The sequence below is a fragment of the Atractosteus spatula genome, chromosome 8 (genome assembly GCF_055471065.1).
Source record: "Atractosteus spatula isolate fAtrSpa1 chromosome 8, fAtrSpa1.hap1, whole genome shotgun sequence".
In the NCBI taxonomy this organism is placed as follows: Eukaryota; Metazoa; Chordata; class Actinopteri; order Semionotiformes; family Lepisosteidae; genus Atractosteus; species Atractosteus spatula.
The window spans coordinates 50,690,860-50,714,285 of NC_142713.1; the positions used below are offsets into that span (position 1 = coordinate 50,690,860).

The following is a 23,426-nucleotide window of genomic DNA, read 5'->3' on the forward strand; positions in this document are numbered from 1 at the left end:
TCCCTCCCCTCTTATTCTAGTACAAATCCAGATTAAGAGCTCAAGCTAAATAGTTAATCTTTTTTTGCGTGTGCTTTTCCCTGTTTTCTTCTCCAAAACATGGCTATCTGAGGGAGCTTTGCTTCCAGCATCAGCAACAACATGTGTTGTGGCTTGCTCTTGCAGTAGTGACAGCTCATTATTTAGTCATTGCTTGTCTCCTTATGTAGGGGGACAAAGGCTCCCCAGGAATCCCCGGAATGCCAGGATCTGATGGACTTCCAGGGCTAAAGGTCAGTAAACTCATTAAACATTGTTCTAACTGGAGACAGATAATCAGCTAGGAGAGGTTTGAAGGTATAGAGGAAAAACTCTTACCTCTAAAAAACTCTTACCTCTAAAGTTCATTTTGCTAATTCTCCTTTTCATCTGGTCATCTGTCATGCAGTTGCTTGAGCACAATCGAAATTACTGAGCTTCACAGTGTGCTAGGGCATTGGAGCTCCTTATTTGTATTGGCTATCATTTGAAAGAATAGGCATATTGTCCAGCAAGAAGTATCTTCTAGGCTTCCTTATTAAGCATGCCATGCAATATTAAACTGTGGTGTAATACAGTAGTTATCTCCATGTGATTTAAGTTATTCAAAATAGAAACCATTGTAAAAGTTAATTAATTTACAACTTCTGTTCCCTTTTTCCTCTATTTTATGTTTGTTTAAAAAACATTAGACTTTGGATAATGCCTAAATATTTTTGGCATCATTCTGATGAACCAATCACTAAAGACTTTAACTGTTCCATAATCACTAAATTACTTGATTTGTGAAAGAGTTATATGGGCATAAGTGGTGATTTAATTTAACCTGCTGAATATCTGATCTGTGGAAAAAAAACAAATAAAACACAGAAAGAAAGCGTGAGGTAGTAAGAAAAACACCATTTTGGCTGAAAGCTCTGGGCCAATGCTGTGGCCTTGAGTCAGGATGGCTGCCTGTTAATTGGGAAAAGCTGTAGAATGAGAGTGGTATTCCACATGAGGGAAAGGAGCACTTAGGATAGGCTCTGCATGGAAATAGTTACACACCTGGCATAAGTAAGAGACTTTCAGACAGACTACAGCCTGCAAGAGCTTGATTGGTAGGGTTTATAGGCCTATTTCACTTAGTGAACTAGGAAAACTTGAAGATAAATTTTCAGCTATACCGAGGAGAGTTTCAGGTTCTGGACAGGAAAACGGCATGAGAGTTTGTCTGCCACATCTAGTGGGGCTCATGTGTGCTCCAAGGAACTGGGTTGGCTTGCCAGAGTAAGTCTAATGGGACGTGCTGGTCACTGAAGAAACAGTGCAAGGTAGCTGTGTATCCTCTCCCCACAACACAGAAAGAGGAGTCAATATAGCACAATTTGAGTCTCCCTGTGCCTTAACTGTAGGCAGAACTGATGATCAGTCTCAGACAAGGAGAATGAACAGAGAATGGAAATAGAAAACCCAGTTGGCACAGGCAATTGTTATAATAGAGGCTTCCCTGGTCAAAGAGGATCAGCCATGAGGGTTAGAGTAGGCTGCTATACTCACACAGAGCCTGCTCATTCAGGTGCAGTACCGCAAATGCTGTTGCTTCACACAAATATCAACAAACCTGCTCTCTCCCAGACCTTCAGTCTCAGACACATATGCCTCACCTCATTCGCTATGCTTGGCTAGGCCTTCTTCCTTGCCTGTGTGTGCTGGATGGATTACTCAGACACTACATGGAACACGGGAGATACAGCCTCCTGCCCAATTATACTGCTCTAACTCTAGCTCAGACTGACTCCTTAGCTGTTTCTGCTCTAGAGAAGTAGTGTTGGATTATAAAACTGCCCACAGCTGTTGCTTGTTAGATTACAAAGTTCCTACAGCTGTAGTTGCTAAGCATCCAATGCTTCTCTGATGAAAGGCTTTATATCCATGTCAATCACACCCCACATTTTGTCACTCGTTACCAAACACGTATACCAAACATAGGCTAAATTAAACTCATTACAACTACAACAGCTTTAGGTACTTTGTAATCTAACAATTTTACCAATTACCAATCTTATCCTTCATCACAGATTAATCTACATACAAAGATTAGGGGTCCTAATGACTTCTAGAGGCAGGTCCACTGGAACTAAACGTTAGCTACTGTTGGCCTGCCACAGTGTGCAACCTGTTGTGAAGCATGAGTTATACTGTAGATTTTATTTCTTGCAGTGATGGTAACACATGCTACTAGCTAGTGGCTTTCATAGAAAAACCCTAGTGATGATAATTAAACTTGTCAGCATGATGAATTTATATATGCTCTGTCTATTTAATTTCCTTCGTATATATGATGTACTGTGCATTTTATCTCTTTTTATTTTTTTATTTTATTTTGCACAGTCATTTTTGTCTAATATTTCCCTGATATGTTTTGTAAATGATTGTAGCAGTAAATGATGACAATTAGATGACAGTTTAAGACCAAGTATGAGCAATTATGGATTCAGTCTTTTAATTGCTTGGCACATAGGCTAAATTATTACTTTAAAAAAGGTGTTTTGTTAGTTTTCATTTTTATATTATTACAATATAGACAATTCTAACTTAGAAATTAATTTTAAATCAGTAACTACAGATTAATAGATAGAAACATTATATCCCTGTTGAAGATTATACAGTTTTTATCTGGTACCTTAATTTCAAGCTCTGTCTTGTATGGATAGAATCCAACAAAAAATGTGTGCCTGTGGCCTTCATATAATGATGACCTCTTGGTTTAATTTTTTACCATGAATTAGGGCTAGTTCTCTAGTTTGTTCTCATAATATGTACAAATACTAACAGATGTGTCACCACTTGCACTTCAAGTCAAACCTAGTTATCTATATTAACCTGTAACATCCATTTTAAAGCAATGTAAATTTTATTCACTGGTTTTAAAAAATCATAGTACATTTCTAAATAATGTAATAAAGAAGGACTGTGACCTTTCAGGAACTTCTGTGCTGAGTCCTACTGAGAAAATCACATTACAATTTCATTTCCTAGAGCACAGCTGCAAGACTGTATTGCATTGGTACATATATTGCATTTGAGATGCTAACAGGTTTTACAAAGGATTTTGTATTTGAATTAGATTTGATTATGTCGTACAATATTTGCAGGATATGATCAAAGCATTTCATTCTCTTCTTTACCTTGCAAATGGTTCCCTCCATTTATTGTTGTGATTTCTCTACCACAATGTTTAAGAGATTGTTGTTAATAATAATATTATCTTAACTGTATCATATTTCAACATCTAAACCTTGAGGATAAACCGAAGAATTCGTGACACCTGAAGAAGGCTCCACAGCCAAAACCTTGTGTTTTCTTTCTTCTCTTTTCAGCATGGAATAAACCTATTACTTGTTCCTTTGCAGCCTTTGCATGCTGTTCCAAGCAAACACACGAAAAAGTTTCAAATCAGAGGAGGCTATTCCACCTATCATGTTTGTATGGTTGCTAAGCAGCTCATTGATCTTAGGATCTTATCAAGTTATAAGTTGAATAGTCACTATGATCTAGCATCAAAACATTGGTCTACCAGCTTGTTCACCCCCCACCACCTTTTGTGTAGAAAGTGTCGATCTGCTCTGAATCTGTTAGATTTCCTTATAAATAAACTTGTTCCACATGATTTTTTTTACTTATGTATATAAAGTAGCCCACTAGGCTAGAATTCCTAAACACCTTTCCTGTTTGTGAATAATTAAATTATGCCCCCTTGAAAACAATACTAAAGAGATTTTGTTCCTTTTACTTATCTGTGTATGATATTTCCTTTCGTTCCATAAGTATTTTGGCTGCTCTGCTGTGAACTGTTTCTATGAGAGTGTTAATTGTCTGTTTATCTATCAATTCATAATAAAATAATTTTTGTTTTGAACTTGGATTTTCAGGGCAGCAATGGAGATGCAGGTTTGGATGCCTCCCCAGGACTTCCAGGACAGAAAGGGGAAAAGGTTTGCAAATACAGGTTTCTGCTTTGGAATACATTTCTCATTTCCAAATTTAAGAGACTAGAAAACTTGACTAGGTCTCTAAATAGACACATTTCTATACCTTCAGAAGAGTAGTAGCCAAAATCTTTAGAAAAAAACTTTTTACATTATTAGGTACAGTATGGTAAGGTGTTTCATTTTGTAAATTGTCAAAAAAATGCATACACATTGTTAAGCTTACTATTTTATTCAAAACCTTAATGTACAAACTGAAGACTGCTAAGAGTATTATTAGTTTAGTAACAATAAATCTGAGCAAAAGATAAAGAAATAAATTGAAATTATGTATGTTGAGTGCATTAAGATTTACAGTATACCAATGAACTCATATTCAATATTTGGTGGAAACACCTTTTGCAACAAATAGTCTTTCATGATATATCTCTACCAATTTTGCATACCTGCTTGGTGCAATTTTTGTCTGTTGACTGTGGCAGATCTGCTCACTCATTCTCATGTTTCTTGCTAAACAGCAGTTTATAAGTTCCACAGTATGTCAACAGGACATTCTTTGATTCAAGTCAGACTTTGGCATTATGTTTTGTCCTGCTGTTAACTGAATTTTTGTGTCAGTTTTAGGACAAAACTGCAGCAGGTTTTCCTCGTCAGAACTACGGTATTTTCTGTATAGCAAGTTTCAAATTCCCTATTGATGAGAAGTAGAATTATAACATAATATTGCTGCCACCATACTTGATAGCAGAGAATTGTTGAATTGGTGATGAACTGTCAGGTTTGCGTCAGATGTAATGCTTTGCATTTAGACCAACAGGTTCCAGTTTTGTCATGCCAGACCACAAAACCTTTAGCTTCATGTTTGCAGTATCATGTAGGTGCTTCATTGATACTCCAATGCAGGATTTGACATATTTTTTTCAGTTTCATGATTGGCTTCACCATGCTTAAAAAATATTAAGGATCAACCTAAAAGAATTTACAATAATGACTTTTCCATTTTTCTTTCTTTTTGTACTGTATACTATGTACTATTGACTACCACTGCAAAGTGTCATGACCGTAAGCTTTAAAGCGGTAAAATGTGAAAACTAAACAACTCTGAATATTTTTCCTGTCACTGTAGTCCAATTGTTTTTGATTTTAAGGGACAGAGTAATTATGTCAGTGATTTCTGAGTAGGTTATGCACGATCAGTAACACAATACAATCAATAAATATTTGTCTAGAGATTTCAGAAGCAAGTTTGGTTTAGAATTAATATATGGATGTCCTTAAAATGCTAACTTTAAAACAGGTTTATTGAAGATGGTATTGCATTATGTTATCTGATTGTATTATATTAATTTATTGTACTGCCCTAGTTTCTATTTGTTTTTCTTTTCCTGAAATACTTCAATTTCTTAACACCCTTGTTAAGAAATTAATTTACGGTTACTGTTAAAACTGTACTAAAATAGATATCAACTATTCTCCAAGAGTCACAATTTTGGAATTAAAAAAAACAAAAAAATAAAATGGCAGCAGCATTACCCCCTTAAAGCACAATATCGTCAGATCTTAGAAGCTCGGCAAGAATGGCTCTAGTTGGCACTGGGGCTTGTGACGTCTAAGGAAAGGTGACCTCAAAAGAAAACCAGGTTTCTGCTTAATGTGCTGTTGTTGGACCAGCAGGTGGTAATCTTCTCTCTGAAGCCGAATTGTCAAAAAACAGTGGCTCAGTTTGGTGACAAGGGACATTGTTGTAGTAGTTGCTGTCCTTGGAATGACATGTTAAACTGAGGTGTCCTGACTATTTGGCCACTAAAGATCCCAGGACACTATGAGAGATAATTACCTCTGTCCTTGGTAATGCTACTCTCAGCCAGCACAATGAGGCCTTCGTAAAGCTCCCCTTTAATTCAGTAAAGCAATTATTACATTATATTTAAATCTGATATTTGGAGTATTTAATCTTCTTATTAAACTATCCAATAGCAGCTCATATTGTTGAAGCGAAACATGCCATCTCCCCTTTTCTTCACGTGAGCACTGAAAAGATTGACATCTCTAGGACAGGTGGTGACATTAAGGTTTGTGTTTGTCGAAACATACTGTAGACAAACCTTAATGAATAAAATGTTTTGGAATGTAGAGAGTGTGTTCGGTTGATTCCAGTATATTCTTGCATATTATTTTCTAACATGCATGAATGGAGTCATGCAAATATTGAGTAAATTATGGTAATTTAATTTAATTTTTATGGTAAGTTAAAATGTACATAACAGATTTCAGCAACTCTTCAAGACAGCCAGCTCAACCGCTGTCTGGTAACATATGCGTTGTTCTTTTCTTTTATAGATAAGGCATATTTAATGATGGGATATTGTCTTGATTTCTATGCAGGGGTCCACAGGGTTTCCTGGATTCCCTGGTTTCAAAGGCTCTGCTGGCCTGCCTGGAAAAGATGGAGCAGCAGGACTCTCTGGGCCACCAGGGGAAAAGGGTGAACCAGGCCCCAAGGTAAGAACAGTTATCCCACTCAAGTTAGCAATTGTTTTTTTCTTTAATTGCAGATAGGGACCCAAAACCATAATGTTCATATTTATGATGTCACTTTCTCTATGACGCAGTTACAGTAGGTCAGGATGTGTGTACACACATGGATGACAAAAGGGCCGATATATGAGAGAATGTTGTATTTGTATTTACATTCCAGTGTAAAATGGTGAACTTGACTACACATTGAAACACTTGTGAAAATATTATTTCTGAAATAAAATGACAGTGGACATTGTGTGGTGTTTTTACAGCATCCCCCTAAATAAAAAAAATTAATAAACACCACAAAAAAGTATGGCTCCCTCTAGTGTCCTTGGTCATCTATGCTAGTGAGAGAAATTTAAAAGGAAGTAATGTGTCTTTGGTTTGTTTAATTTGGGTGGGTAGAGCAGCAGCAAGACCAGATAGAACAAAGAGAAACTGTTGGTTATTTGGAATTTATTGGTCATATAGTTTCAGATTTTTAGGTAGTTTACATTAAATTAAAAGGGCTCAAATTTTCAGCTGTGACAAAGTAAACATTTCAGCAGCTTACAGTGTGACAAAACTGTACACAGGTTTTGTTAGATGTTACTCACTGTAATAGAAACTAAACGATTTCCATCAAACACAAAAGCTACTTTACCCACAAGAGGAATTTGAAAAAAAGTTTATTTGCATTTTCCAGTTCCTCGAGCAATATATTGCACATCAATTAATTTTACAAAACTGCTAACTTTATTCCAAACTGGACAAATGAACCAAAAACCCACGTGTTCATATGGATATAGGAGGTTGCTGTTACAAACATTGTGGCAAAGCCCTGTTTAAATATGAGTTCAGAGTACAAAATTCTCCACTCGACCAGTCCATTATGTATCATATGGGAAAGGTGATGGGAATACTCAAGCATTACTTATCCTCAGTTCCACATTAAAGCTCAACCCACAAAATTAAGGTATTCAAGCTCCCATTATAAATGTTCTCCTTTGTTCAGTAATATCTCCCACTAAGACAATAAAACATACAAATAAACACTCACCTTGAGCTGGTAACTCTTGGATACATCATGTCCACTGTTTTATATTCCACACAAGCATTGCAAATAATCAAATAACCCTTTTATTGGGCCTTGTGATGAGAAAGCAGAAGAGGATTATATTGCAACATCTCCTCATTTCCTCACCTCTGGCCTTTAAACTTGGTGATCTCTCCATTGCCTCTTCCTACGTCAGGACAGGAGTTGCTTTCTCTTTTGTTCTCAACCAAGCAGCTCTTCAGCATCAACCTCTCCACAGATAACAAACATTTTCCAGCACCTACCACAATGTATGGTCTTCCAGTTCTACTGATATTGTCACTCCTCTATAGAACTCCAGGACATCTGTGGGTGTTTAGTCTCCCATTCCACCCTCTTCTGCCCCATTTCTTTTCCATAATCCCCACTAAGTCTGCTCTCTTCCCCCTCCTTCTCTCCATTTCCAATAGAGCATCCAACCCTTTGTACAACCCAGGCAGCCATGGCAATGCGCTTTCTCCACCTTTACCCCCTCTGCTGATGTCCAACTGTACGGTGTTGGCCTTCAACTCCTCCCTCTCCACTCCTACAGTCTTTGTCTGCAGCCTCTTAAGTGCACCGGACACGTACTTGTCCTCATGGTCATTGCCTAAACCGATGTTTTTCTTCAGCATTATCAATTAAAGAATGCTCCTGATATTTTTATTTCTTCTTTAAGAAGAAGAACATGGGGGATTTCCAACTTCAGCAAGTGATAACTTACTACTGGTTGCTGTTTATTTTGAATTTACAATTACTTCCATTTGGTAGATCTTGCCTTCTAGACAGGGTCAATTAAAAAGTCTACAATAAACATCTGAATTTAGTCTTTTTCAATCAAAAATTAAATCAAGGAAGTAATATAAAATCTGCCAAATCTCCACCATTTCTACTTCCTGAAATTGTTCAAATACAATCACTGAATCTGTAGTTGTACGAGATAAGAAGCCACTCAAAACATTTCAACTGAATAGAAGTTAAAGTACTAAATGAAACTAAATAGGAATTATTGGATAGCCTTTTTAGGTAAAAAATAATTCCTTGCATTTGTATTCAGTATATCTTTTCATCTTTAAAAGTCTCCTAGAAGATTTACAAATACAAGGGACCCACTGAAGTGCAGCCAACACCTGAGTGATGGCTTCCTTTCTGTGTCAGCAGCCAAAGTACACAGCAGACCAGATGGAGAAATGAGAAATTACTTCATCAGGTCAATTAAGGGGGAACCTTAAGTACACCAGATTAAGTAAACCCACAGAGGATACCAGAATTAACAGCCTTCTTGTTAAAAACTGTCATGAGATCTTTAATGACCAAAGAGTCAGCACCTTGGTTTTAACATCTCATCTGTAGGATGGCACATGTCCACCAAATCCACTTGCAGTAGCAATTTGAATATCCTTAGAGGTCTCCCATCCCAATACCAAGCAAGCCCATCCTTGCTTAAACAAGATCTGATGAGATTAGGCTCTAGGCTATTTTTTGTGGACAGGATAGGTGTTACAGTATGTTACTTCCACTCAGAGTGTTTGTCTTTTGTTTTACATTTGTCATATGCAACTCTGCACTAAGGGCTTATGACAAAAAATTAATGTGAATTAAAGTTTGAATTTAAGGAGATCCCACTCTTTTTATCAAAAACATGTTACGCTAGGCTAGGTAAGTAATAATAAACCTAGCACAAGAGGTCTAAATATAACTGCGTAGGAGGCAGCTGTAATAGTTAATGTGCTGAAGGCAATCCATTTCTAATTTGATGGAAATATGCAGATTCAAAAGGGACTTTGTGCTAATTCTCTTTTTAACCATGATAGTAATTTGCTTGATGTTAATCTGGATGGATTTTTTAATGAGAAAGTAGTTCTAATTTATGTGCTTTTCTTTATACATCAAAAATTCAACCAGATAATGCCTGGAGCTTTAAATCTTTTTTGAATAACAATGAAATGTGAATAATTCTAAATATGGAGTTATTTCTGACCACCTTATTATGCATTACATGCATTTTCAAACTATTGTTATCTTATTTTCTAGTGTAAACAGTAACAGTAAACAGTAAGTTTAAATAGCTGTGTGAGGCAATCAAAATAAACTATATATTATGACTTTTTATGTAAAGACTTATGTCTACTGTGTATAGCACTGTACATTGCTCAGCTATAATAGTGTATGTTGAGTTATGGAGTTAAACATTCAATTACAATTTTTCTTAAACATATGTAAAATAATATGTAAGATAACATACACAATAAAAGGTGTATGACATACAGTACAAATGCAATGAGCATGAAAAGAAATGTTCCACTATTTATGAATGTATGTTTTTGGATATTAAAGGTTTTTGGCATTATTTTGGTGACTCTTGTATGAGTACTAAATCACTTCGCTAGTGATTGAAACAGGTGAAATAAATTTACTTAACATGTTGAATGTCAAATAGGGTTTGGGTACCGCCTCTGGAAAACTTATTGCGGCATACCACGGTACACATGCATGTACTGCGATATGTGCCGCAGTATACTGCAAACTATTTTGCATGTTTATATATGGAGACTCTCTCATAGTTTGATTTCATGATTAGTAAAGCATATTGAGTTGTATACAAAATAAAGTAATGAAAATTTTGTTGTTTTGTTGTTTTATTGGAAGCAAAGAACTAGAAATAACACTGAACAGTGTAACAGAACAATTTAACAACATGCAGATTTTTGTCAATCATTAAATGATTAAATCTTTTATCACAAGATATTGAAGGTTAATTTTGCTTAACTTAGCAAGATAACAATGTAAAATTCAAAATATGACAGGTGCTTGTAAATTGTAATATTTTTGCTTTACAATGAGGAAAGTTGACATTCACAACCTTACGAAACATGTTTAGCATGTTTGATTGCGCTTGGCTATTTCATCTAAAACTTCAAAGAATCCTCAATACTTGTTTAAAACATTGCTGAGACAAGACATTCTATATTGACTTAAACAGCTTAAGACAATTAACTTGCAAAAAAGAAAAAAAATCAAAGCATGTCTAATGGTAGTAATGGAATTAAAAACATGATCAAGACTTGACTTCCTTCCCGACTAGTTACAGTAGAATCAGAAAAACGTGAAAAAACAGCACATGTTCAGTGGGTCATTGAAAATAAGTATGTGACATGTACCATTAGCAACATCAATAGTAAACAACCCTTAATAATATTACAACAACCGTACCCCATGGATTTGTAAAGGAGTATTTGATTATAATTTTCTCTAATTCTCCGTAAAAAACATGGATACTCTTAAAAATTAGATTTGCCTCTAAGGCATAACCTTATGTTTTTCAGGAGAAATAAGAAAAATATATAATCAAATTCTCACCAATTCAGATTATTTCTGCATGATTTCCGAAATCACGTCATATTTCTAAATTTACTAGCCAATGACATGAAATACCTTTAGAGTGACCTTTTTACCCACCCTTTGAAAGTTAACGACATTTTTATCGCAGTAATTTTGTTCTTTATGTCAAATTAGATTTTATGAATGTAAACTGTAGAAAAGCTTTGGTAAAATCGAACAAATAAAACCGCTGACGGAAATTGCCGGAAATTACCGAGCGTACCGGTATGGTCTTAAACGTACCACGATACGTACCGCATGAGTAAAGAACTGCAGTATACCGGTTTTACCCGCACCTCTAATGTTAAATGTGGTGAAAGTGAAGAAATAAAAAAGATACGTAACAATATATCTAGCTCCTCATAAGGTTGTGGCACAACTAAGGAAACAGAAAAGTAACAACAGGTAGGAATTTACCCAATGAACAAGGCATATTCAGCCTTTCTGATGGACCCATGGTTAACATCTTTGAGGTACTCAACACCCATATTGTTCCAGGTGTACGGAACAATGTGCGCTTCTGGAAAAAGCTTTTGCTTTTGTGTGTAATACAGGGTGAGAGAGGCAGAAGAGGAAGAGGTAAACCTTGCCAACGAGGACCTCCTGGTACCCCCGGAAAAAGTGGAGAAAATGTAAGAACAAGAAGAGTTATTAAGAATTCAGTGCATTAATTCCCCATAACAAGGTGTACCTAAAATGAATTCCACATGTAATCCAGCTTTTTAAATCTTACCATGGAAACACCAATAGAAAATAGACAAAAAAACTGCTCAATGTAGGTATGTAAATGTATTCTACCCCTACCTATTTATTTACCCAACTATTTATGTATCGCATACTGTTGTGATTTTATGTGACTCCTATGTTTTGCTTGCTTTTTTTACTTCTGTGGGAGAAGCCAAAGACAAATGTTCACAGCAGTGGACGCTAAAGTATCTAAAGTAAAGTAAAGCTGTACACTAAATATTTAGTTTACTAGTAGGATTACATACAGTATACACTATGTGTTAAATTCCTAATAACTAAGATGATTTGACCTCTACTTGTATGGACCATAAAGTACAGCTACCACTTGTGTCACTGTTACAAAGTGACTGAAAGTTAATACATAGCTCAAAATTCCCTTTTAGCCACATTAACCTTTGTTCCAATTAGCAGATTCTCATGGTTTCTTATGTCATTTATTCTTAATATGAATGATTCTGTGGGAACGTTTTGGGAATAATTAACAAAAAACCTCTGGTAATTTCTGTTTTGTATGACTAATATACTATAGCTGTTAAGTGCTTTGAGTTTAAAATAGAGATTACTGTACGATAAGAACATTTTGTATTTACTCATGGCTGCTGTGCCACTAGCTATCTTTATTGAATATCTTGCAGGGTGAGGTGGGCTCAGAGGGATCTAAAGGGGAAAAGGGGGATCCTGGACTCACAGTAAGTGCACCCTCAAACCACCAGCTCTAGATGACATGTGGCAGGTTCACTGCCCTTGTACACAACCTGTCAGGAACAGTTCTTTCCGGGCCCTATGCGGACGACACGATCTGGAAGGTGAAGAAACAATAGGGAAAAATATCATGCAGGAGTGGGTCCGGAGACAGGGGGGCGTGTCCGAGGTGAGCAGGTGTCCAGGGGAAGTGAGTCCGGGGCGAACAATCCAAGCATAAATCCAAAAGGGAAATCCAAAACGGGAGGCAGAGTCCAAGACCAGGGGATCCATCCAAAGTAATTAAAACCAGAACCGGGTCGGGACCGGCGGGGCAGGGAATCAGGAACAGGAAACTAAAACCATAACGGAGCCAGACGCGGCAGGACCCCGGGATCTCACGAAACGGGATTCAATGAGAAGTGCTGGGCAAACGCCTGCGTCTGGCTTTAAAGGTGGAACTAAAGAGGGGCTGGAATAAGGAACAGGTGAAAGCAATGGGGGAAAACGAGGAAGGGCTGGAGCGCCCTTAAGAGGGAGAGTAGCGATCGTGACACAACCTGAATTTCTTTACAATCCGATGAAAGAAATGTAATAATGTCCTTGTATTTTATGAGAATGTGCAAACACTTATTCTAAGATGACACTTTTGTGAAGCAGTTATGAAGTCTCCAGTTGACCAGAATATATTGGCTAAATCAAACTGCCTCATTACTGAAATAACTTCTGCCACATTTTTGATTGAACCCATCAATTCTTTGTTGTAATACACATTCATGTGTGAATGTGTATGTTGATAAGCCAAGAAAGATTGCATACAAAACCACAGTATATTGTACTCCAAGAGTAATGCTTAACATTTGCTCATTTTATATGGTTTTCTTTTCTTTCTGAAGTCTACGACATAGTCATTCAAATCATATTCAGTAGTTTGGATAATTGGCTTCGAGATTTCAATTAAGTCTCTTAAGATTAGTCTCTAAGTGTAAAATAAAAATGCATGCTGTTCACTTTGTCAATTTTTAAGAGTCTTATTTTCTGTCAACACATCAATAGCTGAGGAGGCTAACATCAAATAACAAAACACATTTAGTTAAACACAAGAGAAGTGAAGGTTAATTTGTTATACGAAGATTTGTAAATTACTCTATGATACAGTACTTATCCATGCTTGACAAAGACAGACTTATAACCTGTGGAAAAAATATTTTACTAATACTAACAGTAATTACTAAAACTATTTAAATCACATTTTTTACAGTATTATTTTTTTCATTGCTTTTTTGGAGAGGTTATGCAAGACCATTCTTATGAAATAATGTAACATTGCTCCTGTTAGCGTACTGAACTCATTAAATTTTTTATTGCATTCATAACAGAAGGTCAGCAGAAAGACCACTGTAACTGTGTCCAAGTCAATAGTGATCATTTGCTTACCAAGATATCAATATATACCTGATACTTCATTATTCAAGCATTCCTCTACTTGGTTTACAGTGGGGAGCCACTTGGCCAGACTCTCGTCCCTCAAGACAAGCAAGATAATGCCCAATCATGTCTTTACTCTGCATGCCAATGGCACAAATGCAACACTCAGTGCAACCATATCTCCTGAATACATTATTGGGTAGCACAAAAAAGATTAAAAGAGGTTTAAAAAAGGTTTTGAAATTCACAGTTTTTTTTAGTTCACAACTACAGCCATGTATGAAAATACTGTGAAATTAATGATTAGAACAAGATGCATAGTGATACTAACAATATGAAAATCCCTAACAATATTGAATCAATTTGGTCTAGGTGGAAGACGTTAAAGAGGTCATCATAAAAGAGCTGAGTGAAAAATGTGGTAAGTGGTGCACAAAGGTAAGGGCTAGAGTACAAAGTGTTAATAAATTGGCACTATTGAATGTCAAACACAGATCTACTACTGTATACATAAGTATTTGAATTAGTCCTCAAATATTTCTTGATTATATGCTTTAAAGATTACAGTAATTATAGTTTTAAGGATATAAATGTCAGGGATTCTCACAGCACAAGCATACTGTTAGGGATTTAAATGTTTCACTGAGTTGTAAAACTCTACAACTCTGTAGAACACATTTGTAGCATGTACTTCTAAGTATTCATTAAATAAATACTATCAAATGTACACACACATATTAGACTATCCTAAATATATTAGGAAATTGAATATTCCATAGGATAGCACAGTACTGCAGTGGTTAGTATTTCTGCCTCACAGCACTGGGGCTCTGGGTTCTATTCTGAACCTAGGGTGTTATCTGCATGGAGTTTATTCTCCCCATGTTTGCACGGGTTTCCTTCAAGTAATCCGGTTTCCTCCCACAGTCCAAAGACATCCTGGTAGGTTAACTGGCTTGGTCCTAGTGTGTGCATATCTGTGTTTGTGTCTTGGTGTGCTCTGCAATGGACTGGCGTCCCATCCAAGATGTATCATGCCTTGTGCCTGTTGAATGCCAGGATAGGCCACGGCTCCCCCGAGACCTTAAATTGGATGAAGTGGTTAGAAAATGGATGGATGGCATGTTACATAAGAGAGATCTGTCCTGCTGTCCATCAGGGTGGGACCTGCCCAGAATGTGGTATGTCCCATCATTCCTGAAGACTGTGAAGTAGAAGCAGAATAAGCCTCACCCACTGGGAGAAAACAGGTTGGAGGTGATGTCACAGGAGGCAAGACTGTTGATGTGCTGTGTATTTGGAACATTGCTGAAGGCAACTGCAGACTTGATTCATGTGTCCATTCAGACAGCCTTCATAGAGTGATTGTAGGTCTTAAACAGCACCAATCTTGGGCACAAATAGTAACTTTATTGAAGTGTACATATAAAGAAAAGTATTAATGAGAGTGTGACTGCATTTAAGAATGTTATGTACAAAATAATTTAGATTTTTCATAAATATTACATAAGACTATTAAAATTGTATTGATAGCAGTACATTGAATCTGTCTCAGTTATTAATTGAATCTTTGAGATTGGGAAACCTAATCATTTTGTTGAGAACAATAGGAAGATATTACATAATTGTAATACTTTTAGTTAGACACACTGTCAGAGTGGTTTCTGTGGAGCCTTCCAGCTGGTTGCTTAATTGATGCTGGCTGAAATTGTGAATCCAATGTTTTCTGCTGTAGTCCTCAGCTTTGATTCATGCTGAAATGGACAGCAACAAGAGCTACTAGTTCAGCCATCTGTTCTTTATCACAAAGTACCGTACTGTATTCAACTAAGAAGCAGGAGTGACAGAATGATGAACAATCAGCGATTAATTGAATCTATTGCTTATGTTTTGATATTCACTAACCTGTAACTGCATTAAGAAAGTTATGCAGAGGACCAAGACAAAAATGTAATGCTTACATTTTTTGGGCTGTGAGACATCTTGGACTCTTTCAACTAGAATTTGGTTTCTCTAGTATAGTTGCAGGGGTTTAATCAGACATTACTGAAAGAAAATGACAACCAAAATTTACAAAGTTTATGAGCTTTTATTTTTGTTTATCCTCCTAGAAATGGCATTGATATGTCAGGAAATAAACTACAGTTCTACTAAATTCAGCCAATCTGGTGAACCACTAAAGGCAATTAATGTTTACCAAACTATGAGTCCCTCCTCCGCCTCCATCAGCTCATTGCTGATTGGTAGCTCCAAAGAGGTAATCAGAAAATCCCTCCCTGCCTTTACAGGTATATGCTGCTACAAAAAGACAAGACAAAGTTTCATCTCTTACATATATTACAAAATTGACCGATATCTGAAACAGTATGTGCTCCATAGAATGGTTGACCTCATATCTACAACCTGAAAAATATTTTTCTTGTTTCTTGTAAAAATACACGTTAATGTTATAGTTTCCTATATAAAGTGTTATATAATTTGCATTAAGGTCAGACACACAATTCCACAGTATTATCTGAAGTTGATTAAAAAATAGGGAAGGATGGTGGCACTGTGGTTAGCATTACAGGCACTCAGCCCAGTGGCCCCTGGGTTCAATTCCAGACTTGTGGTGCTACAGTATCAGCTTGTATGTTCTCCTTGTGTCCTCTGGGTGGTCCGGTTTCCTCCTACAGTCCAAAAACATACTGGTAGGTTAATTGGCTTCAGGCAAAATTGGCCCTGGTTCGAATGTGTGTGTTTGTGTCTGTGTGTGCCCTGCGATAGACTGGCGTCCTGTCAGGAGTGTAGCCTACCATCTGCTCATTGCTTGCCGTGATAGACTCCAGCCCTGTATTGGATGAAGTGGTCAGAAAATGGATGGATTGATGTTCCAAAATGTATTTATGTACTTTAGAGGATCAATCACTAAACCTTGAAATAACATATAACAAAAAGGCATGCAGACATTAAATTATACATCAGTTTTAACTATTCTTGTGCTTCAAGGATCAAAATAATTTCTTTGAGGGTTAGGTTTAAGAACCTGACAATGAATTGAAAATATTTTCTGTAAAATTCTTTTTATTCCAGAATCACAAGCCAAACAGGTTTCAACATTGCTCTTTTGAATTACTTTCGTACTAGTGTTTGTCTTCTCCAAGGACAGTATTAAGGTGAATTAAAGTACACTACAGGCATAGACGTACTGCAGCAAACAGAAAATGATGAAAATTCTGTTATGTTTCTGCATAACAGAAAATGATGGGTGCATGTTCGTTATGAGTATTACATGTGTGTGGTATGCTTTCAGGTTTTTGATTTTCTGTTTTTTGTGTGTGTATTCCAGGCAAAGACTTTCTGTTAGTGGTGAATTCAGCTGACCCAGATAAAGACAATAATATAATCACTGGGGAGAGTCCGGAGGGAGACCTAGCTGGGCTTGAAGAGCTCTCGGAAGATCTTGATGAAAACGATGAAGAGGGTGGACCCAAAGGACAAGAAAGCACCGTGCAACAGGAGCAGCAGATGCTAGAAAGCAATTTCACAAGTAATCGAAAATAATTCTACAAATCATTCTTCATTTTAACATAAAAGATTTGCTTCCAATACAAATATGGCCACAAAGCCTGTGAAATACGCACTTTACTGTAGCTGTTTTATAAAAAGACATTTCCAGAGCTACAGCATATTGCTGCCATTAATACTCGGATGTTGTTGTTGTCACAAACTGCACTAATAATACATTTTCAGAACCCAGAAGCAATAACAAGGTTCTAAAGATGAAGTCCGTTACCAAGACATGCTATGAAATAAACACATAAGAAAAACATCTTTTAATTCACAGCTTCTAACTGCTGAGTAAATTTGTGTTTGCATTGAAAAACGATTCAATTGCACTGATCAAAGGAATGCACAGTGAGCTTTAATGTGGTGATTTCAAAGCCTGCCATCTTGAGAATATGTTTAAAGACAGATACGTTTAATATCCCAAACCACTTTGCATCTGTCACCAAATTCTATTTCTTAGACACTATTGAGGAATGGATGTAGAATTTAATGTCATTGTTTTAGTTTTAATAAAATGTGTCTTTCATAAGCAAACATTTTATGAAATGAAGAAAAGTCTCTATCTTGTAGTTTAATGTGGGAAAAAATACAATAAAAACATATTTCCATTCCAAACAGCACCTTGTTGAAGCAGTGAAACCATAGATCAAAACAGAACAACATCAGCACATTCCATATCATTGACTTTATTTTCCCCTGACTCATTAAAAAAGCATACAATGTTCAATTCAAATTGAAAACAAAAAATAATGTAAAGAGGTATTTCAAAGGCACTACACAAAGTCACTTCTTTAACCCAATTTCCATTAAACAGATTAACTCTGTTTTAAAAAAAACTTTTACCATTTAAAACCAACTGATATCCGCCATGTTGATTGTTAGTCTGAAACTTGCACTGAAAGACATTTTATATCTGAATCTAAATTAACTTATGGTGCTCTTCATAATGAATGGTTTACTATTAACAGTTTTAGTTTGTATTATATATTTTTTTACAAAGACTAAATAAAATTAAAGAACCATGATCTATTAAAACTACAGAACATAATCAGCGTAGCACAAAACGTTTTGTGGAATAACATTTTGTGGAATAATGTAATGAGAGTTATGTGTTGTGTGTTATTTGAGTTTTTCAGTTTGAGTTTCCAGAGAAATATAATTTCATATGTATGCAAGGTGATGCCCAATTCCACCTGTGAATATGGAAAAGCCTATGGCTACAGACATTTTTTATTTAATATAGCATAAAAGATTGTGTTACACTATGCAATTTTTTACACCATTGAAATCAAATATGCAATTGTATAGGAAATCTTGCAAAATATATGTTGTCATATATTTTCAGTATAGATTTGGGCTTTACAACTCATTTCAGATATTGTATCTGTGTTTATTAATTGTATCAAATTTGACAATGTGATCATTTAAAGTGGTATCAGAGGCAAAATGAAAATCATTCCATTAAAAGTATCATCTGTCCTTTAGGAGAGAAGAGAATGACAACACACATCCTCATTTCAGATGCTTATGTATTGCGTGAACACAAATCTACAGTGAAGATTAAAACTGGCTTCACTTGAGAGGAATGCGGAAGACAATAATAGAATTACTGAAACATAAGTGCTCCATTGCACACATTTTCATGACATTTATCAAGTGCTAGTTATGTTGACAGAATCATGATATGTCTGTAATGGACAACATTTAGAGTGTTGACATATTTGAAAATTATTCACTGTGAACACTAATAAATCCATTTATCTGTAGATTCAGAAAATGACCGCATAATGGAATCATCTCAGAGGAGAAAACGACTTGCTCAGATCCCATTACAAGGTACAGTACCATATATTAGCCATCATTTACGAAACATGTCATTCAAAATAAGGGAGATATTTCATTTGGCACAATGATAAACTTATTTTATCATTGGAATAAAATCTTCAGATCCAGGACTAGATATGCAAAACATTATATAACACATCTAAATTACTGAGTTCAGTGCTTTATTATTAATAATAATAATTAATAATTGCTTACACTTATATAGTACTTTTCTGGACACTCCACTCAAAGCGCTCAAAGTCTCCCCTCCACCACCACCAATGTGTAGCATCCACCTGCATGATGCGATGGCAGCCATAGTGCGCTAGAACGCTTACCACACACCAGCTATCATTGGGGAGGAGAGAAGAGTAATGAAGCAAATTCATAGATGGGGATTATTAGGAGGCCATGATTGGCAAGGGCCAATGGGAAATTTGGCCAGGACACCGGGGTTATACCCCTACTCTTTTCGAAAGACGCCCTGGGATTTTTAATGACCACAGAGAGTCAGGACCTCGGTTTTACATCACATCCGAAGGACGGCTCATGTTTACAGTATAGTGTCACCCATCGCTATACTGGGGCACTAGGACCCACACGGACCGCAGGGTGAGCCCCCCTGCTGGCCCCACTAACACCTCTTCCAGCAGCAACTTTAGTTTTTCCCAGGAGGTCTTTCATCCAGGTACTGACCAGGCTCACACTGCTGAGCTTCAGTGGGTTGCCAGTTGTGAGTTGCAGTGTGATATGGCTGCTGGCATTATGGCATACTGGTATTACTCAGTACATCAAGCAAGTTTGAGTTTAACAATTATAGTTCCAAACTTCCTTTTTATTCTTCCTATAAGATAATCTCATTCATTTAACTGAAATATTTATTTTAGAATTTCAGCAAATCAATTAAGGTCAAGTACTGTATACTGACCTAGTAAAAATATATAATTATTTTACCTTGTACAGTATATTTTAGTATTATGACAATCTGGAACAGGAGAAGAGCTGTGATCACATAATCTATCTGGAGACAAGATAGAACTCATAGACAAATAATTATCTCTGTTAAAGTTAAAAGCACAAAGGCTTACAGGAAATAACAGCAAAAGTTCACTATGCTCACTGGACACAATATTAAGAACCTGTCTTCAGATCTGCACACTGATCAGTAGACTCAGTGCCAGACAACATGGGTCTTACCCTTACCTCCCCTGCCTGGAACGATCTCCAAATCCCAGTGCCCTTGAACACTGGTGAAAACAATGAAACATACCATTCAATCCCATTAGACCCATTATCACAACCACAGCTGAAGCTGACTCCTGTTTGAAGATTCAAATATCTACTCAAACGTACAGGAAGTGCTAGAAAAATGGGATGAAATAGTGTTGTGAATATTTGTAAACCTTGTGGAAATCCTGCCAAGTACTGTTAATGTCTGCTCCCAGAGGTCCAACACTATACTGTATGTGGCTGGGCTTCCTCATAATTTGCTAACAAGTATACCTAATATGGAGGAATATTAAACTGTAAGAGTACTGTGTCATTGTGCATGGTCCTTCTAAAACAAAATAGGTATCTTTGCACATGAAACAGAGAATCTTTCGTACTCCTACTCTTTATAGGGCTATAGCACTCTCTTAACTAGTCTAGGCTTTTTGTGATTCTTGCTGCCCAACACGCTTGTAGCTTTCTGCATTCTGCATCTTTAATATTTTATAAATATACTGCACTGTATGTATAATATACCCTGAAGCGCGTTCAACAGACTTTGCTTTAACGGACTTTGGATTTAATGGAAATAAATCAGCTATATTTTTGTCTATAAAATCAGAATTTCCCCACAATAATGGGGAAATGCACAATCACGTCACATGCACCTTCCGCCAATTAGTCTGTTAAACCAAGGGTTTTCTGTGATTCCCAAGAATTAGGTCTGCAGTGTCCATGGCTTTTGTTATTAAATATTAGTACTGCACTGTGCACACTACTGTATTGAATACTGCAGTAAATGACAATAATCTTATTGCTCATAAATCCTTGAAAACTGTGTGACAACAGGTGCACTTTTAAGATAGTGCATAGTTGTATAGATACGACAGGTACATTTAAGATTAGATTTTTAATTTGCCATACTATGTGATGCAATTACTAGCTACCTTTAGCTTTTCATTGACTCATTTATCTTTTTTACAGAGCACCAGGTTGACCCCTGTAGCATCCCAATGACTGAGGGGTCATGTTCTGATTATACACTGCTCTGGTATTACCACCCAAAGTCTAATGACTGCAGGCCTTTTGTTTATGGTGGCTGTGGAGGGAACAGCAATAGGTTCTCATCCAAGAAAAACTGTGAACTGAGGTGTAAGAAGGAAACAAGAGGTAAGACTCTGAATAGTGCAATAACCTTTGTCATTCTCTGCTTAATGGATCATATTCTTGGTTGACAGAATATTATTGAAATTGAGAGATGCTAAGAGTTGTTGCCAGTCAGATAATGTGAATGCCACTATTAACCACTCTTTACTTACCATTGATAGTCATGAGATGTCAACGGTGCTGGCGTACATAGAATTATTAGGAACATTTGCATTGTTAGTTATATTTTTGTATTTTTTGTTTCAATTGAATAAAAAACTTGAAAATGCATAAATAAAAAATCAAACATGTGCAACAATCTCTGTATGTGTCACTTAAATATATTTGGACAGTATTTAACCCAAGTAGGTGTGGAGAAATGTTTCCAAAATTCCCCGGTACTAATACAGAGAAGCAGCATTTTAAAAGACGTAAGGGCCAGATCAGATGTTGTACGAGCACAGTTTTAGGAGTGTTTCTGTTTGGTCAAGGTGCTTTCAGACTAAGACTACTTGGCCATCCCCTGATGTAAAAGTGTTTGCAGGATGTATCACTGGCTCCAATACGTACAAATAAAAGTTTGTATTTTGTCATTGGGAAGTGTTTGTTTCTGACGATTGCTTCAGCGTTTTAACTTTTGCGTTTCTTTTCAGAGCCTGCCAGGTGAAAAAATGTCACCTGTACACCGTAAAGAGAAAAGAAGAAGAAATAATGGAAGTATCCCTTTTTTTAGTAATGGTACATTATCACATATCACATAACAACAATGCATTACTGCTATAATGCAATTTTGTATTTAATCAGTGTAGCAAAAGCATAAAAACTACATCATTACAAATTATTGTCATGCAAAGTGTATAAAGGCAACCAAAATAATAAGTTTCCTGTTAATCGTGTCATTAATCAAGTAAATTGTGCAAGATATCACAAGATGTTTAGCGAAAAGAATGTTATTTCTCTAGCACTGTTAGTACTATTTGTACAAAAAAACTAAACTTATTTTTAGTTTTGATATAAAATGTCCAAAATAAAAATATATATTTTTCTCTCACTAGTCTGCCTGTATTTGTATATGTTATTGATAGCTTTCCATTCTGTTAAGGGACTATGAATGAATCATGTTTGTATCAGTAAGGTGAAAGAGGAAAAGAAGTCTAAACATTTTCTGTGGCCCCTCACTATTCTTACTCAGGTCAAGACAGTTAAGAAAACCAAAATATTATCAGCTTCAGACTTAATACAAAAATAATCAGCCTGCATTAAATCTGAATGCAGCTTTCTTAGACTTAAAGATTTCATACACTTAAAAGTAATAATCGATTTTGTTGTAGGTTCTATGCAGTACATCTGCCTGGTATACAATAGCAGAAGGCACTCAGCTCTTCTGAGTGCTAATTTCATCAATGATAATGCTCACTCTATGCAGAGTCTTTCGTCAACAGTTTCTTAGCTGTGATGGAGTTACCAAAATGGACTGGCCCATATGCAACATGTCTTATAGGCTTTTGGAAGAATTTTCTAGCTTCCATCATCATGCTCCTGGAAGCAGGAAACAGCTAGACACTAACCTTTTTTCTTTAAAAAGAATGAAAAGACAATCCAACAAAAATGTGAATATCTCTGGATTTGGATAGCAGATCCTAGTCCTAATTCTCTTTATTCAAAATTAAGAAATGTTTTTGTTTTCAAATATTTTGTTCTTGTGGTACACTTGACAGCTTTTTCACTGCCAATTAAAATAAAACAAAAAAGGATGTTCCCTGTTCTGTAGAAGGTCACTGCACTTGTATACTATGTGTAAATTCCCTCTGGGGCTTTTTTTCTGCCATTTTGCTTAATGAGCCAAAATATTTGTTGAGATATGATTTTATCACCACATAGTTTATGAATACATG

The 23,426-nt window shown here is 36.2% G+C and overlaps 1 protein-coding gene across 1 annotated transcript in view; it reads left to right on the plus strand.

Moving 5' to 3' along the window:
• Nucleotides 1–23,091, plus strand: part of col7a1l (collagen type VII alpha 1-like) — a 178,183-nt gene extending 155,092 nt beyond the window's left edge. Inside the window, exons 98-107 of the mRNA XM_088922609.1 lie at nt 210–272; nt 3,933–3,995; nt 6,375–6,491; nt 11,502–11,579; nt 12,330–12,383; nt 14,176–14,224; nt 17,132–17,332; nt 19,120–19,188; nt 21,370–21,555; nt 22,958–23,091. Of these exons, the coding sequence (XP_088778735.1) occupies nt 210–272; nt 3,933–3,995; nt 6,375–6,491; nt 11,502–11,579; nt 12,330–12,383; nt 14,176–14,224; nt 17,132–17,332; nt 19,120–19,188; nt 21,370–21,555; nt 22,958–23,091 (1,014 nt within the window). The remainder of the gene's footprint in view (nt 1–209; nt 273–3,932; nt 3,996–6,374; nt 6,492–11,501; nt 11,580–12,329; nt 12,384–14,175; nt 14,225–17,131; nt 17,333–19,119; nt 19,189–21,369; nt 21,556–22,957) is intronic.
• Nucleotides 23,092–23,426: the final 335 nt, after the last annotated feature.